Source organism: Lycorma delicatula, chromosome 1, assembly GCF_047948215.1.
Source record: "Lycorma delicatula isolate Av1 chromosome 1, ASM4794821v1, whole genome shotgun sequence".
Lineage (NCBI taxonomy): Eukaryota > Metazoa > Arthropoda > Insecta > Hemiptera > Fulgoridae > Lycorma > Lycorma delicatula.
The window spans coordinates 323,275,989-323,293,342 of NC_134455.1; the positions used below are offsets into that span (position 1 = coordinate 323,275,989).

The 17,354-nt window shown below is 31.8% G+C and overlaps 1 protein-coding gene across 1 annotated transcript in view; it reads left to right on the forward strand.

Annotated features, from left to right (window-relative positions):
- The first annotated feature begins 10,568 nt into the window (after positions 1–10,568).
- Positions 10,569–17,354, forward strand: part of LOC142318368 (coactosin-like protein) — a 50,366-nt gene continuing 43,580 nt past the window's right edge. The window contains exon 1 of the mRNA XM_075354951.1: positions 10,569–10,701. Within this exon, the coding sequence (XP_075211066.1) occupies positions 10,657–10,701 (45 nt within the window). The 5' untranslated portion in view covers positions 10,569–10,656. The remainder of the gene's footprint in view (positions 10,702–17,354) is intronic.

The following is a 17,354-nucleotide window of genomic DNA, read 5'->3' on the forward strand; positions in this document are numbered from 1 at the left end:
GTATGTTTGTTAGATACGGTTTACCCAACAGTAGTGCACTGGATAAGTGTAAGTCTCTTTAATTATTATTGAAGTCGGTAAGATTATGGTATAATATCCATCTTTCAGTTGTGTAAGACCACCATTCATACGGACATCTCCATTGGTTCAGCTCGAATGAGGTGAACGTTGGTTCGGTTGGAATGATAGGTACCTTACCATCTTTATTATATCTTACTCCCATCACTATAATTAATATAATGTCTGCACAAACCATCTACTGTGTCGATCTTTAAACTATCCTGATAATTTTGCAATCGACTGTGAATTTCATCGTAGATTGTTTTATAATTGAAAATTACTCTAACCGTGTTGAAACGATCAACGTCCATGCTGATATTTAAAGCGTGTGGGAAGACTGTAGTCACAATCTTCAACAGATATTATAACAATGTTACACGACGGCTTTTCAACGGGAAAAATCTAACCAACCACACCGATGATGCTATATCTACATTCATCTTAAACTGCAATTGTGATCAAGTATCGTACACATCCTCGCCATTTGTGATACGATATCATACAGAACCACCAGATCGCAGCAAAGGCCTTGGAATCTTCTCATCCTGTAACCACCTAGCGACTGTTGTTGACTTTTTATCCATCAGTAGTTGTGTACGTTACCGAATGGGGTTTAAGTTATCCTATGTTGGGACACCATTTTTTTAAAATATTTTTTTGATTTTTAAAACATTTTTTTTTTCTTTGTATTTTTAATCTTTTTTATCATAATTTTTGTTTTTCACTTTTATACCTTTTTCCAACAGTTTCATTGCTTTTTTGCGGAACAATAGTCTAATAATAGCGGTTTGTTTTCTTTAATTCAGTTCATACATTGCAAATTGTACGAGTTAATTGTTTCGGTGGACCGGCATAATTTTATACACAAGTTGTTAAAAGAATAATAAAAGCCGTTTTTGGCCAATTCTTCCTAGTGTTTTCAAACGATCACAATCTATCCGCTTCCCTGACCACAGCTTTTTACATAATTATCCTTTTCTTATAGGAACAACCACTTTTAACGAGCATTTTCCACCAGAAATATGATTGTGAAATGAACAGTTGACGATGTAATTCGGTTTTAACGCGTTCTCCAGTATTGACCAAACGTCGGAGGAACTCTGCTTTATCCAATCCTTTGGTATAGACCTTAACGAATTGCGAACATAATGTTTTCAGTTTCTTTGCTAAACACTGTCTCCCCGTAATCCCAATCGATTTTGTGAAAGTTTTTCTGTAACCAACACCATCCGCCTATATTTAGATTCAATTCGGACTTTGAAACTGTAAATTGAACGTATTGAAAGATTCACTGACCACGGCGATTTCTTTAATGATGAACTCACCGTCGTTGCCGAGGAACTTTAATTAAGGTTTGACAGTTAAACTTATTGTAATCAATTTCTTTATATATTCAAGTATTAACTGCTTGATCTGACTGCCACTCAAGTCACTTGGAGTGAAGAAATAACCTACTGATAACTTCCAGTAGCAGTAATGCCCACGGATCACAAATATTGGTATCTATTCAGTACTAAAAGTGCTCCTCGACTGAAACATCCGACAATTTCTAAGCCTTCTATTATGTCATTTTTGAAGAATATTCCTTTTTGGTTGCCGTTTTATCAAAGAAAATTAATATGCAAAGTCTTTCGTCGGCTGTCAAACTTATTGCTTTGTCTTTAATAGACTACTGCTTTGTTTGTGAGTATTTTTTTATTAGAACCTGTTTTAATGAATTTTTCCCGGGATTTTATGCTTGACGTACCAGGAAAAAAATATTTGATAGACTGATTCAAATATTTGTAAACTGAAGGCGATCGTAAATATATGCAGGGAGAAAATTTCGTTTCGTGTTGCATTTTTTTTTCGAATTGCATATTAAAATATCTGGAGAAAGTTTGGGTAATGAAGGGTATTTTTTTAAAAGTAATTTAATCTATCGATACTCTTTCTTTCGAACATCTTTTTTTCAGTTGAGAAATTTCTGCCTGTTTACAGTCTAACGTCTTTGCCTGGTTCTGAACTCTTAAAAATGCTTTGCTGCTTTTCTGAAGGATGCAAATGATGATTTACTTATGGGATGTTGTAGTTTATAAAGAATTGGCAGAATTGATTTTTCGATTCAAATTATTGTTGATGAAATGCTTATGACTTACAAATTTCATAATGACTAGACTTCAAAGAAGATCATGAAAGATTTTCTGAATTTGGAGACTCTGCTAACCGATTTAACCTGGGAATGGATGATGAGTTACTGATTTTTGTACTAGAGGTGTAGATGTAAGGATATTTAATGGTTGGGATGGACTGGGAGCATTAGTGGCCTGTAACAAATTACTATAACACCAAAAACGAGAGTGACGTCCATTTGAAAGAATTTCTTCTGAACGAAAGTGATTCGCACAAATCCTTTTGAGCGAATATCACAAAATAATTGTGAATTCCCTAAAAAATATAATGTTTTACCATCACAAAAACACTAAAGTGTTGTATGAGTGGGGTTTATCCTACAGTGCATACTTCATCGATACACAAGGGCTGTCCTAACATCGGTCAGGACATTGACCTTTCTAATAGTGTGCAGTACTGCCTTATTTTTGTATGAATTAGTTTTATTACGGTAAATAAAGATTGCCATATCTTTAGATTATTATCATTTTAGATTCCAAGTGATTGTCGACTGCACAAACAGAGGTAAAATTATTCGATATGCGAAAAGAAGTGTTTTTTAAGTGTAAAACATATAGTGAAGAACAGGTAAACAAAATATCTTCATTTTCCTCTCAACAAGATTTCCGAACGAATGCAAAATTAAGTAATGTTTCGATATCAACAATCAAATGTACACGAAATGAAGCTCGACAAAGAAAGTACAACATTATCAAGACTAGTAAAAATCAGAAACGCCCTGAACAAAGAATTCTCTAATATCAATTGACAAGCAATAGATGAAGTAGTAGAAGATTTTTATTTAAAACAGAAAATAAATTGTCCTTTTCTGCAGAAAGTTGCTACTGGTATTACAAAATAGATTGAATTTTAAATAAAGTCCTTCATTCTTCGAAAAATTTAGAAAGAAAAGTTTTAAGTGCCAGATTTAGGTACTTACAAAAAATTAAGCAAGAAAATAGTACTAATTTTATACCGAGTGATTCAAAAAGGACTTAACAACTTTAGAAAAATATAAAAACTTATTTAGATAACTTACAGATTCGGTTGAGGTCTTATTTCATAGCAAAACATATCAAGTTTTGACTCACATAGTTCATTAGTACTGAATTCAACCACCAGTGTTAATAATGGATACATTTACTTGTGCAGCAAGAAATTTCTACTGATGTCAACGTTTCACATCAGTGGCAAGGTGAACACCCATAACTGCCGAATATGAGGTAGCGAAAACCCTCATGAAACATTAATTTCTTTAAAGGAAAACTAATGATTCCTTCATTTGGAATGAATTCATTATAGAGTTCCTTAATCTATCCTTCAAGCCAAATTAAAGGGCATTTTTACAGATGTTAATATATAAAAAATGTGGTTTATGTGTTTTATTAAATACCCTTTTCTTTTGAAAGAGAATCCTAGACACTATAAAAAAAAAGGAAAAAGTTTCAAAGTAACTAAGAAACTTCTTTTGTACAGAGTTGAATTTTGATTTGTGTATTTTTATTTACTATTTACATCGACATCTTCGAAGTCGATTAAAAAATAATTATAGGTATTCATGAAGTTTTCATTTTTTTTGATTGCAGGTCTAGCAATTTTGCTACTATTTTGTGGTTTAAAAATTATTGTATTGTAAAAATTATTGCTATTTCCAAAGCACTTCTGCCATGAGAAAGTAGGTAGTGAATAGAAGTATGTTGCTTTTCATTATGTTTATAAAATTAACTTTCCTGTTACTTTTGTTAGTTAATTTTCATTTAACATGTCCAGTAACATTTTAGTGATTGAAGAGAAAATAGATACTAGCTTTACAAAATATTTTAATCTAATGTTTTCTCCCAGTATTTCTTAAATTAATCCTTAACTGCGGACAGAGTTATAAGACTCGAAGCTAACTCTACTTGTATTTGGTACAGTATACGAGGTGTGATAAAAAAATACGGTGAATGAATTTTTATAGCGGCAACTGCCGACGCTATATCTATATGCTGTAATTTGTTCAATAGCGTGATCAACTGAGACAGGCAGGGACAAGTTGTAACACGTTCGAGCTTGCCAGTCAGCTGCCAGAGCCGCTAGAGTGAGGTTGCGTTTATCGTGTCTGTCGCGCAACATGGATTTTGAACAACGCATTAACATTAAGTTTTGTTCTCAGTTGCCAAAGAAGCTCACGAAATGTTGGAATCGGTGTACGGAATGTCGTAACTTTGAAGACTGTGTACAAATGGTATGACCGATTTAAAAACGGAAATTAGTCTGTTGAAGACGAGCAGCGTGCGGGACGTCCAGTAACCTCAAAAACAGTTGAAAATGTGCAAAAAGTGGAAACAATGGTTCGTTCAAACAGGCGAATGACTATTCGAGAGCTATCGGAAGACCTTAACATCTCGTACGGATCCGTTCAAAGCATTTTAACTAATGAATTGCAAATGAGACGAGTGAGTGCAAAATTTGTTCCCAGACTTTTGAGTGATGAGCAGAAGGAAAATCGTGTGTCAATTTGCACGGAGTTGAAGGGTCGTCTTCATGCAGATCCGGACTTCATGGCCAAAATTGTAACTGGAGATGAAAGTTGGGTCTATGGCTATGACCCTGAGACCAAAATGCAGAGTTCCCAATGGAAAACCAGTTCATCTCCTCGCCCTAAAAAGGCACGTCAGTCAAAATCCAACATCAAGGTCATGCTCGTTGTTTTTGTTCGATAGTGAGGGCATAGTGCGATCAGAGTTCGTTCCAAAGGGAACAACTGTAAACTCTGAATTTTATAAGGGTGTACTGCAACGTTTGCGAAACGACGTACGAAGAAAGCGACCAGAAAAATGGACCAATGGCTTCCTTCTTCACCACGATAACGCGCCGTGTCACACCTCGCTTCTCATTTTTGGCCGAAAAAAGTGTTCCTGTCTGTCCACATCCGCCATACTCACTGGATTTAGCACCATGCGACTTTTGGCTCTTCCCAAAAATTAAAACTGTGCTTAAAGGAAAACGTTTTGATACCATTGCTGACATTGAGAGGGCCACGACCGAGCAGCTGAAAGCCCTTCAGAAAGACGCCTTTCAGAAATGCTTCCAGTCATGGAGTCAACTTTGGGATAAGTGCATTGCTAGCCAAGGACAGTACTTTGAAGGAGATTAAATCGAATTCTATGTAGCCTTATTACTTTTTTTAATAAAAAATTATTCACCATATTTTTTGATCACACCTCGTATATCCTGCTGGAAATGTCTTTCATCCATTATCTTTTTAATGCTGTTCTCCTATCTGATATATTTTCATACCCCTACCACAAGTGTGAAAGACTTGTGGTACTGTTGGAGTAACTAATTTGTACATTATCATGTCAACTCTGTGGACAGTCTACTTAGGTTTCAATTACTTATACACATATGATTTGATGAGGTAAACGATGAAAATGATTATTGATTAATTTTTCAGACTACATGAGACTTGTTCTTTCAGATGCTTTGTAAGATTAATTATGCAGCTCCTTCTTCAGTGAAGTTATCTCTAGCAATGTTGTTAATGGCACTCATCCATGGTCAAGAAACTCATTTAGTTGAATAATGTATTCAACCAATGTTAATTCATTTAGAATTTTTTTTTACAAATTTAATGTATTTGTAAATTGTGCACTTTCAAGCATATTGAGATATTGGTTCTTATTTGCTATCTATAAAATTAGCATCTTACGGGTTATATTATTTCTTGTATTTACAAAGCTTATCTGGTGTGCTGTGTTCACTATTTGATTGTATTTCTGTGTCTACAGATGAATATTCATCCAGTTTCTTTGATATAGTGTTTAGCATAATCACTGTTTAATTTTAACTCTTCTGGGTTATTATATGTTTTTACTATATGTTTACATATGTTTTGTTAGTTTGCTGTTTGAACATGTGAACTTTTTTACCGTTTTAAAAGTGACACACTAACCTTCTTAACTGAAAATCTTGCAATTTTGTAGGATTACTGCTTGACATATTTAGCAATACCTGATTACATCAGTAAACTGATTTTTGATATTGTTCAGTATTTTACATAAGATGTTGCCTGTAAGTGCATGCAGGTAATCTGTACAAGATATTTTAATGCAATAAGATCTTCAACGTGGGGTGGTTATGCTTATTGTAAGTAATGTGTCATTTGAAGTGAGTAGTCTGTGTTTTTCAAAAATGTGCTGGATAAAACATTTTGGACGTGGGTGCAATCAAGTGTAATTTGTTACGTTCACATTTTGCATTGTTACGCAGATCAGGAAGCAAGAAATGTATGGCTATCTAATCTTGCCTTTATTTGAAATATGTAACCTATATGCTGATGCAAGTGTAATATTTTATCAATTTGTTTGTTTTTGTATAAAACAAGAGTGTTTTTTAAGTTATATAAAAAATTTCAGTCCAGAGATTACAATTAGGTGAATTGATTGGTAAGCGTAATTGAAAGTAGGCACAACCACATAATTTTTTATATATTCTGTTGAAAGGTTCCTTTTCATGACTTTTTTAATACAGTGATGATTTCCTATTCAGTTGTGTTTGTGAGATTACTCGTATCAAATGATGCATGAGTAGAATTGTGTAGAGCATGTATATCCTTAATCTTACTGATAAGTGGCTTGTGTTTTTAACTTACATGAGCTATTTCAACTATAAAGTGTGACTTAATCCTTCTGCCCATACATCTATCTAATGTGCAAAGGCTGCAGTGTTGTTGTAGTATGTCTTTTTTTGAATTTTGAGTAATGCTTTTAATATAGGTTTTAGGTAATGTATTTGTTTAATGAAGCATTTGTTTATGTTAAAATTTGTGTATTTTATGTTATTTATTAGCATAAAATTGAAAGAATATAACATAATATGATACAAATTAACACAAAATAAAAAAAACTACAATACAGTTATAAAAATACATTTAAATAAACAAAATATAAAACTATTTATGTAAAAATTTTGATATAATTGGTTTTTAGATCAGTTATTCAGTTATTTTTGTTAATGTATTCTGTAATTTTGTTATTTTTATATAGTAGATCACGTATTCCTAATCACTGTAACAAGGTTTTTTTGTACTGCAAAATACAAATTTCACACACAGCAAATAAAAACCAAGATTTCAATATGCAAAAACAGCATAAAATTTATAAACGCATAAATTTGAGGAAAAAATACTAGATGAACCAAAATAAATTAGATTATTACTCAACTACTTTCTAAAGGGGTTCCTTACTAGTATAAGATGGTTGCTACTGACAACAATGCCTCTGCTAATTTCACTGAAGAAGAAGTCACATGATTAAAGAGAACAGGCTGAATCACTTGTTTGTTATAGTAAAACTGTGATATTCCTAATTATAATGTAAGTTAAGAAATATTATTTTAGTTAAACTGGGTTAAATGATGGAAATTACATACTACAGAATTTATTTGTATATTTGCAAATCTGAGCTTTCCGTATACTGACTTACAGGGTTTTATTTCTTAATTGTTATTACACAATCATGCATTTTAATAAAAAATGTAAAAGTCTTTCATAATACAGCCTGAGGTGTTTTCCAGTCTATGCACAGATTTCTAGTGATGTAGCTATACAATTTGAAAATTCAGTAGTAGGTATAAAAGCAAGACAACTCATTCAAATGATTAATGAATTGTAGGAAAAAATCTCAGTGAAACTTTTCATTTGGTCATTTAAATGTAAGAAAATTACAGCTGGAACAAGTGGTTCTGTTGATCATATGCTGAAAAGGTTTTTTATAATTATGACATTTAAATATAGTTTTCTGTTCAAATAATATTCAAATGGTTATTCATTCAAAGCCTTTTTTTAAAATTATTAATTCACCACATAAGCTTAAAACTTCAGCATGTGAATACAATTTGGTAATTTTGAAGCACATGAAAAATTATAACCTTGAACAGGATTCAAATCTGGTTTCTTCTAGATGAAAGGCCAATGAAAGAGGGTTGTAATGGTTTCATTCTTACCACTGAAGAGAGAAAATTAAATAAACCTTCTCAAATTGTGATAGAACCACAGTGGAATTCAAATCACAGCATGTGAGTGATAATTAGTTTACACTGATTCTGTCTGATCATTGTTTGAAATCAAGCAAACAATTGACAGCACTGCAAGATCTAACAAAAAGAAATCCTGAGAGAATTTCCTCCTGATAAATGTATGTGATCTTCTTGATCATATAGTTTAATAATATCCTGACTAATATCTTAAATGTGGATTAAAAGTTATTTTCTTTCATGTTATTTCCCTTCATGCACAACAGTAAGGAAAATAATGCTACTGATGTAATTACACTAAAAGATAGTCAAAATAAAAAAAGCACAAAGCATTCCTGTGGTTTCCTAACCTGCAGATGGTTCTTTTGACATAAACAATGTCAAACCTTCAAACCACTGGAGTGGTTTTTTTTTAACAAACCATTCCAGTACAAGTCGGGTTAGCAGAATATTCCTGCTGTGGCCAACAGATTTCTGATTTTCAAATTGATTCCTTAGTATGAAATCAACATCTATCAGCTGATTCAACCAGGTGAGTGCAGTAATAAGGAAAGTGGGTATAATCAACTTATAAGTAGTTTAGGATTATACATTATTTTAATAGTATATATGTATATGCAAAAATATATATAGCATATATATATATTTTTTTTTGCAGATATACTTGGTGGTATATATATATATATATATATATACATACATATATATATGCAAAATAATTCTGGGATGTGCCTCATACCAGTTTGTTCAGCGAGTTCTCAAGGCCGATGACAAAATTCTGTTTGATAACATCATTTCCAGACACAAGTAAATAGAATGGACTTCAATTTATTAACATTTAACCAAAAAAGAACACTAATTTGATTTTCTAAAAAAAAAATTCAGCTTATGATCTACAAGAAACCATTAAGAAGATTTTCTGTATTTTGCATTATTCAGTAACTGATAGTCAGTAGCTGAAAAGAATAGAATCAGCAACTTTGATAGAATCAGTAACTGATTTGTAGAATTTTTAAGATACCGAAAGTAGTTTTAATGAATGGTCAGTACATGTAAATTAAAATATACCATTTTTATAATAAAATTTATAAAATACCTAGGACTTCATTTGGACCTTTGCCAAACATGGAAAAATCACATGAGAAAGAAGAGAAAACAATTAGGTATTAAGCTTATGCAGTTGAACTGGTTACTGAAAGGAAGTGCGTGTTATTGTTAAGTAACAAACTGTTGTATAAAGCGTTTTTAAAGCTAATATGGTTCTATGGGATACAACATTGGGGTACGGCAAGCAGTAACAATATCGACATCATCCAAGGGCTCCAGAACAAAAGTGCTGAGGAAAATATCGTAGGCGCCATGGTTGCGAAGAACAAGGAGATCCTTGTTTACCTAGGAATGCCAGATAAGTGAAATGTTGTATATATTGGATCTTGAGAGTGTTATATGATAAATCTCGTAATTTTCTTTGAATTTTTGACAATTTAAGTGTTGTGTTGACCATTATCCTTTTTTTTGTCTATTCATTACTTGTTGATTTATATGTAATTTGATATTGATTTTGTGTGTAACTTTAGTTATGTTTTATTTGTTGTACTTTTAATTGCATTATGCTTTGTACAAACTTTTATTGTATTGTTTTGGCAGGCATTGCTGGATACCTCTTTTTAACGTTATTGTTGTTTGTACGATTTACTTATAATTTCGTTATTTGGGAAACTAATTGTAAATAAAATAGTGTAGCAAACAAAAAAAATAAAGATATCTGATTTCAGTGTTAAATATCTGTAGTGATCCTGAGAATTATTTTCAATGTGAAAAGATGAGATGATTAATTTTTAAAATGCAGATGTTTCTCTTCGTTAATAACTAAACTGGTTATTTACAAAATTACTAGAGAGAATTTTTAAGTAAATATTTCGATTTTTAAAATTAATGTTTTAATTTGTTATTGCTGATAACGGCGTACACTTTTGATCTGTGAAATTAGGAAAAAATATTTCTTTCCTTTCATATAATATCGTTTGAAACCTATGATCACGAGATGTACGTATTTTTTTTAACTTTCCATTTTTGTAATCGTGTATATTAAAATTTGGTGAATATGGACACTGTTTTTTTTTTTTGTGTAATCTACAAGAATTTAGATTGAGGTATCTAATACTCCGGATCAGGAGTAGTGTTGAATAAGTCGCTCTGAGAAGTAATAGTTATATTTTTAAAAAGAATACTTACTTATTTAGAAATTAAATAATTTTAAATTGCTACTCTTATTAGTGTTTTTCTCCGTTCCATGAAAGAAATTTCTCTCGATTGCGTTGGCATCACTGTACTATTAGCAGCGCGGTTGCTAGGTGGCTGTTTAGAAATTCTCAGTTACTGATAAACTTACAAAACAGTTTAGTCGTTCACGCAGTATCGCTAAAAATGTCAGTGGAGTACGAGGCGATCATTCAAGATGGTCCAAAAAAGGTAGGGGAATCAATTGAGATTATTTTGTTGTAAATGTTAATTTTACTGAAAATTTAAATAAAAAATAAATTATGCAAAATTCGTAATTATATACCCAAATGGTAATTTTGATAAAAAATTATGGAAAAATTGTAATCACCGTTTATTATTAGATAAATACAATTTTCAACATTATAGTAATTTTTTACCAAATTTCTCTTAACCTGTCAGATTTTTATCCCGACTTACGGATTGGGTAAAATCTAAAAACTTACAAATTTGTGAAAATTACGTAAGGTTAAAAAACTAAAATGTACTTGAAATTAGATTATATATTATGTAATTTAGCATAAAAATGTGATTTTTACGAATAAATATTAGTAATCAGATATTTTTCCGTAACCATCTTCATATTTCCACTTATTTTTTGCCCGTTTTTATACCGAACTGTCAAAAATTAAAAGTGTTTTATGATTGTTAAAATAAAATCATCGTGAACTTGCATAAAATTTCACTCAGAAAAATTTAATTTAATAATTACTGACAAATTTTCTGTTTAACAAACATTTTAAATAGTTTGTTAAGAAAAGAAGCTTTTGGTAGAATTTTGCGTACAAGTAATAATAACATTTTCAATTTTGCCGGGAACGAGTGTTTGGAGATTACTTTTTGCACTTTAAAAAAATTACCGTTTAACAAAAAATAAATCTGGTTATACAATAAATTGCTTCGGATGGAGTGAAAAAAAACATTTTTGTATTATTTGAAGACAATTTAAATCACCTCAGAAAACTTTCTATTCTTTTCAGAAAACTAGTATTTCTAAAAAAGAGTACCTTTTTACCTAAAAGAGAATATGGGACTTAGTAGAATATTTCTTTTCACATTTAACCGAAGTTCAAATTAAAGTAGCAATAACCTCTTTTAGCACCGTTTATAAAAATCTTATAAGATACTAATACTTGAGTCTATGCGAGAAGGGATAGGATACAGACTGATCGATTGACAAACGACCACCGGACAAACTTAATAACATTCATTATTTTATTAAATAACAGTGATTTATCAGAAACTACACCAATTTCTTTTCAGAGCCGTTTCCTATTCGGCTAGGAGTATACTTTCATGGTTTTTTTTTTCATTCACTTACGTTTTTAGTACTGTAACATAAGAACGCCTCAACTGGGCGAGTGACATTAAGGATATGGCGAAGTGTAAAATATGAAACTCGTATTAAATTTTGATAGAGGCAACTTGAAGAAGAGAAATAAATTTGTATAAAACGAGTTTTATCTGTTAACCAAAAATATAATTCATATTACGGAAAATAAACCCCACGAAATGAAAATAATTTTTTTAATGGGCCGTGTACAATTTAATCAGGCTATTTTACTGCCTTGATGTCTAATCTTATCAGTGAATTTGTGTGACAAGAAACAGAGGAAAAATATAATGTTAAAATATCACCATCAATAGGAAGTTAAAAGTTTAATCAGACATGCATCCGGTTTATATCAGTACATGAAACATCAGACAGTAAAAATGATCTTCAGATATGTGTGTATTAAAAATACGCATTACTGAGCGTTTATATTTTGTTGATTATGAAATAAAAATCAATACGTACAACAAAAACATTATTTTATTCATGTAAATTCACTGTGACCTTACAGTCCATGTACACTTAAAATACAGGTGTTGAGAGAGAAACGAACAATGTGTGTATATTTATTCTTTAATTAATTAATATATTGACACGTACAGTAAATTTGTAATTTAAATCAGTATTCTTCTAAAAAAATAAACAGCCTGATTATTTTACTGGTAATTGTAAAAGTTATCAGTAATAAGTTACAGTATTAATTTCGAATTTGAACTAACTGTGTAATTAAAAAAATCAAAGAATCGATTAGGGTTCCATATAACCGGCTTCGATATCGCAAATTTACATCAGATTTGAGATGGGACTTAAGATAAATATAAATTGGTGGAAGTACCTATGAAAACGAAATTAAAGTCTTCTGATCTATAACTTTAATCAGATTTATATTTTGTGGTAACTTCAATCCGTTAAACCAAATAGAACTTTTGCTCTATCCTCAAACTACCCAAATATTTTATTATGTGGATGAAATCCTAAATATGGTCCCATAAATTAATTTTGACCGTAATAATTTACCGTTTTAATAAATTAATGGTTATTTCGGTAATTTAATAAAAAAATCTTTTAAGTATTTAAATTTACTTATTTTGAAGTATCAAACATTTTTTATAAATTAGATGTCTATAAACATTTCTCGATTGTATAATAGACTTTTTAAAACCTTAAATATTATTAGATAAAGCCCCTGTCTTATCTAAATGAACTGCACATCAAATTAATAAAACCTTTTAACGAATTAGAGGTGGATTTTACAAGTTGTAAATCCATCTACTACATCTTAGTAGGTTACTGATTTGAAGCATCCGGCTTCTAAATTATATATATATATATATATAAATAATGTATTTAATAAAAACTTGACTGCATTTTAACACTCTGAATTTGTAAAAGCAAAGATTTACAAAAGGAACCTCAAAATAAAGCTAAACCAAAACTGAAGTAGAGAATTTATTTTAAACTTTATAAAAATATTTTCTCTAGATATTTAATATTAATCATAACCTCATAAAATATCCAGAGAAACTTTAAGATATTTCAATCGTTGTAGAAGGTACTGCAATAAAAGGGAAATTTTTATCGTCTGGTGGTTTACGATAGAGAAAGTAGTGGGCTTTATATTTTGTGTACAGGTTTATGTAGAATACCTCCTTTTAGAAAAGAGTGTGACTGTGTCAGGCATCTAGGTCATACTTTAACCTTGGCGCACCATATGGCGAATTTATTCTTCCTTTTATAGTCACAGGCCACTGTGTACCTAATTGCTTGTCGGTGATTCAGAATGTGAGACTACATGGTGTTTTATATAGAGGTAAAGGTCAAATAAGAAAAAAAAACAACTAAAGTCTGCTTGGTATTAAATAACCTCTACATATCAAAGCCTATCGAGGATTGTTGCCGTCTCTAACCGCATCTGTATCAGATGATCTAACACGTTACAAGATGAAGAACAAGGCCGAATGAAAAATCTGTACCGCTATGTTATGCTGTACTTAACGAATTCGCTGTTTAATGTCCTTGCTAAACAGCTGGAAACTGATTAAGGAGACCCTGAATTTCAGCAAGATCTTATCTAAGTAAATCCATAAAGAAAAAAATGAATGTAAATTTTCTATTAAAATAATATCTATTTTAGAAGAGTTCTATAATTTTATATTAGTTTTTGTTTTGTTTGAAAAGCGATTAAGACCTACCGTTTCACATCATTTTAGTTAAATAAATTAAAGAGACCTCATTTTAATGGGGAACAAATTTGTGGATCCAACGAGATGCTAATTGAAAAAACTGCAACGAAAAAGACCCGCTGGACCTGTTGAATAAAAAATTTAATAGCATCAATGCTCAATGTAGAAATATAGTTAAGTCTGGTGAAAATCGGTCAAGTAGTTCTAGATATATAAGGCGATTTACACGCCAACATACATACATACGTACCCACAATTTGTCGGGGAAAAGTTCGATGTCATTTTTGTTTTCTCTGGGGGTTAATTGATCAAGATTCAGTGAAAACCGGATATGCCCAATTTTTGCCGATCACCATACTTTCCCTTCTATATAGCTAATAGCTTCGCTATAGCTGCTATATGCCTTCCGTATATGGTTTCCCATTGTCGATCTTGGCATGCCTAACTCTGTAGGAAGTTTGCTCGTTGATTTCATCGATGATTGTTGAATCGATACCTCCACACGTCTCAGCTCGAGTGCTACTGCGCGGCGGATCAAGAAAAATTCCCGTTCCAAAAGCCTTCTTCTCCCATGCCAATAACGTTTGCCATGACGATTTCCCAAAATGCACAAAGAAGTCGTTCATAATGTTCTCTAATTTTTTACCCGTGTAAGGTCGTTCATGGTCCCACACACAAGCTAATAAACGCTCTTCGACACTGAACGCACTCGTATCCGGCATCGTTCCACACTCGACTACGACTAAGTAGTGATGGGATCTCTAGAATGAAAAAGTAGTAACAATTCGATTATTGAAATATCTCGAATTATTAACTGTATCATTCGAATGATGTTCTCGCTTGGAATACACTAAAATTACTAATGTAGGCGAATACTACTAGTATTATCAATGATTAGTAAATTTTTCTATTGCTTTTAATTCTTCACTCGCTCGAATTTGGAAGATGAATAGAACTAACTACTAATAGGAATACGAATGATGAGAGAATCTCACTACTACTTAATTTTCGCTCGAGTGAATATTTTAACGCACAATTACTAATTCAGGCAACGAGACATATCTATTTTCTGACGTCATTTCTCGCTACTTTGTTCACTTTGCTATCACCACTCCTATTATTAATTTGAAAAAAAAAATTTAATTCGTACTCGCCGTGAACTGTATGTTATAATTTTCAGGTCTTAGAAATTAACAGATCGCCACACTATTATCATTCCACTTTCACTTTTATTAAAAGGGACTTCCCGCCCGCTCCGTAAAACGGTCTTGGAGATAAATGTTAAGCTTACAGAGAGAGTAAAACGCAAATATTTATTTATCTAGTCGCTGAGACAAACTGGAGATGAGTCAGGAGTAGGTCACATCAGGAGCGGAGGGGAGACTGCGTGTCGGCGGTTCGGCGATGATAACTTCCCCTAATTTACAGTATCAAAGTAAAATAATAGTCGCCATTTTGAAAGTGAAAATTTTATGAAAAATCGTTGCACATTGTACCGTATAAAACCGGTTAAAAAAACCAGTTTTATTTACAGCCGAATGCGTTTTTCGATTTTTATGAAATATTACAGTAGGGCTCCTTGCTAAAAACCCCGCCTCTCCCTGGTAGACCAGATCGGAGTCCATAATGAGACAAAGTCAGGTGTATGAATTGAAGTTGAGTTCACTAAGGGAACCAGGACTAAATTTCGTTGTTGCGAACAACATTTCTGGTGGTATGTTTTTGTTAAATTGTCTCGTATTTCGAGACATTTATCAGAAATTGGCTCAAATTAAAGTTATAACTAGGCGCGAGGTTCGTGCTTCCGCGAACTCGGTTAGCTAGTTCAGAGAGTAACGATGTAGGTCATTCAAGATGTCCGGACGAGACCTACAGCGAAGGGAAAAGCTGAGTTTGAAAATCACCGATGTAAATGTCTACCGAGGCATTTACATCGGTGGTATCCCAACGAAGCCTGGCTTATTACTATGAGATGTAGAAAGTTAGAGGGCGAAAGACGACTCCCGTTCAAGCCCATCAGGGAACGGGGGGAGTAGTGTGGCGACCGGAAGCGTCACAAGGCGGGTGTCTTCCTCTACGGGGGTTGGGATGATTAAAAAAACCCTTCTTAAAAATTTATCAAAGATTTTAATTTCAATAACACTTTTTCAATTATTAAATTTCAACTCTGAAGTTGTCACCAAATTAAGTATTAATAAGTGTTGTTGGTAGTTGTTTTAATTTCAGTGTCGGCTTCAAATAGTGGAAAGTTAAAGAATTAAAAAAAATGTTTAAGCAATTTGATAAATTGAAGAAAAAAACGATTGTTTCGATTTTACTTTTGGAGCTGTTTTTTAGAAGTCAGTGTTATTTTTATACTTTTAAAATTTATTTAATTTTACATTATTTGGTGTTACGTTTTATTTAAAATACGGCTAGATTTACAAAAATATTAACTCCGTGAAAAACGTTTTAAGAAACGAAAAGGCGAGAAACCTTTTGAATTTTGGTAAAAATATAAAACGGAGTACAGGAATGACATGAAGAGACTGCTACCGAATATGAGCTAAGATACTCTAGATTACAGGAATATTTACTATATTTATCGAAATCTTTAATCTAATTTTCTAAAATTATTGCACTAAAATGCTTTCAAAATCAGAATGATATCAGAGTGCATATAATTGACTTATAAAAATTTGTTATTAAACGATTGACAAAAAAATATGAAAAGTGCCTTTATGGAAAATTCATTTTTTATCTAAACAATCTTTTACTTAGATTTTCTAAAAATCTTTTAGTAGGATTACCAGAGTAGTTTTTGTACAAAATAAAATAAATCTTTGTAATCAATCGGTTTATTAAAGAGTAAAGCTTAAAGATATATAAAAAAAATATACCGGTCGAATTTTCTTATTTTATAGTAATCGGTTAATAAAAAACTCTTTTACTTTCCCGTCTATGTATCAGCTATTAACTACATAGAAGGAAAAGTATGGTGATCGGACAAATTTGGGCACGTCCGGTTTTCACCGAATCTTGACGAATTGACCCTAAGGATACCAGAAAAACAAAAATGGCATCGAAATTTCCACGATAAAATGTGCGTACGTATGTATGTATTATTGGCCTGTAAATCGCCCTATACCTTCAGAACTACTTGACCGATTTTCACCAACTTCACTATAATATTTCTATTCTAGGGGCATTGACGCTATTAAATTTTTAATTCAACAGGTCAGGGGATGGGGAATACAGAGGGAGAAACGAAATCATCTCCAGATTTTGTATAATTAAGGTTATATATATATATTTTTTTAAATAATTTTTTGAATATTAATAAAGTAAAC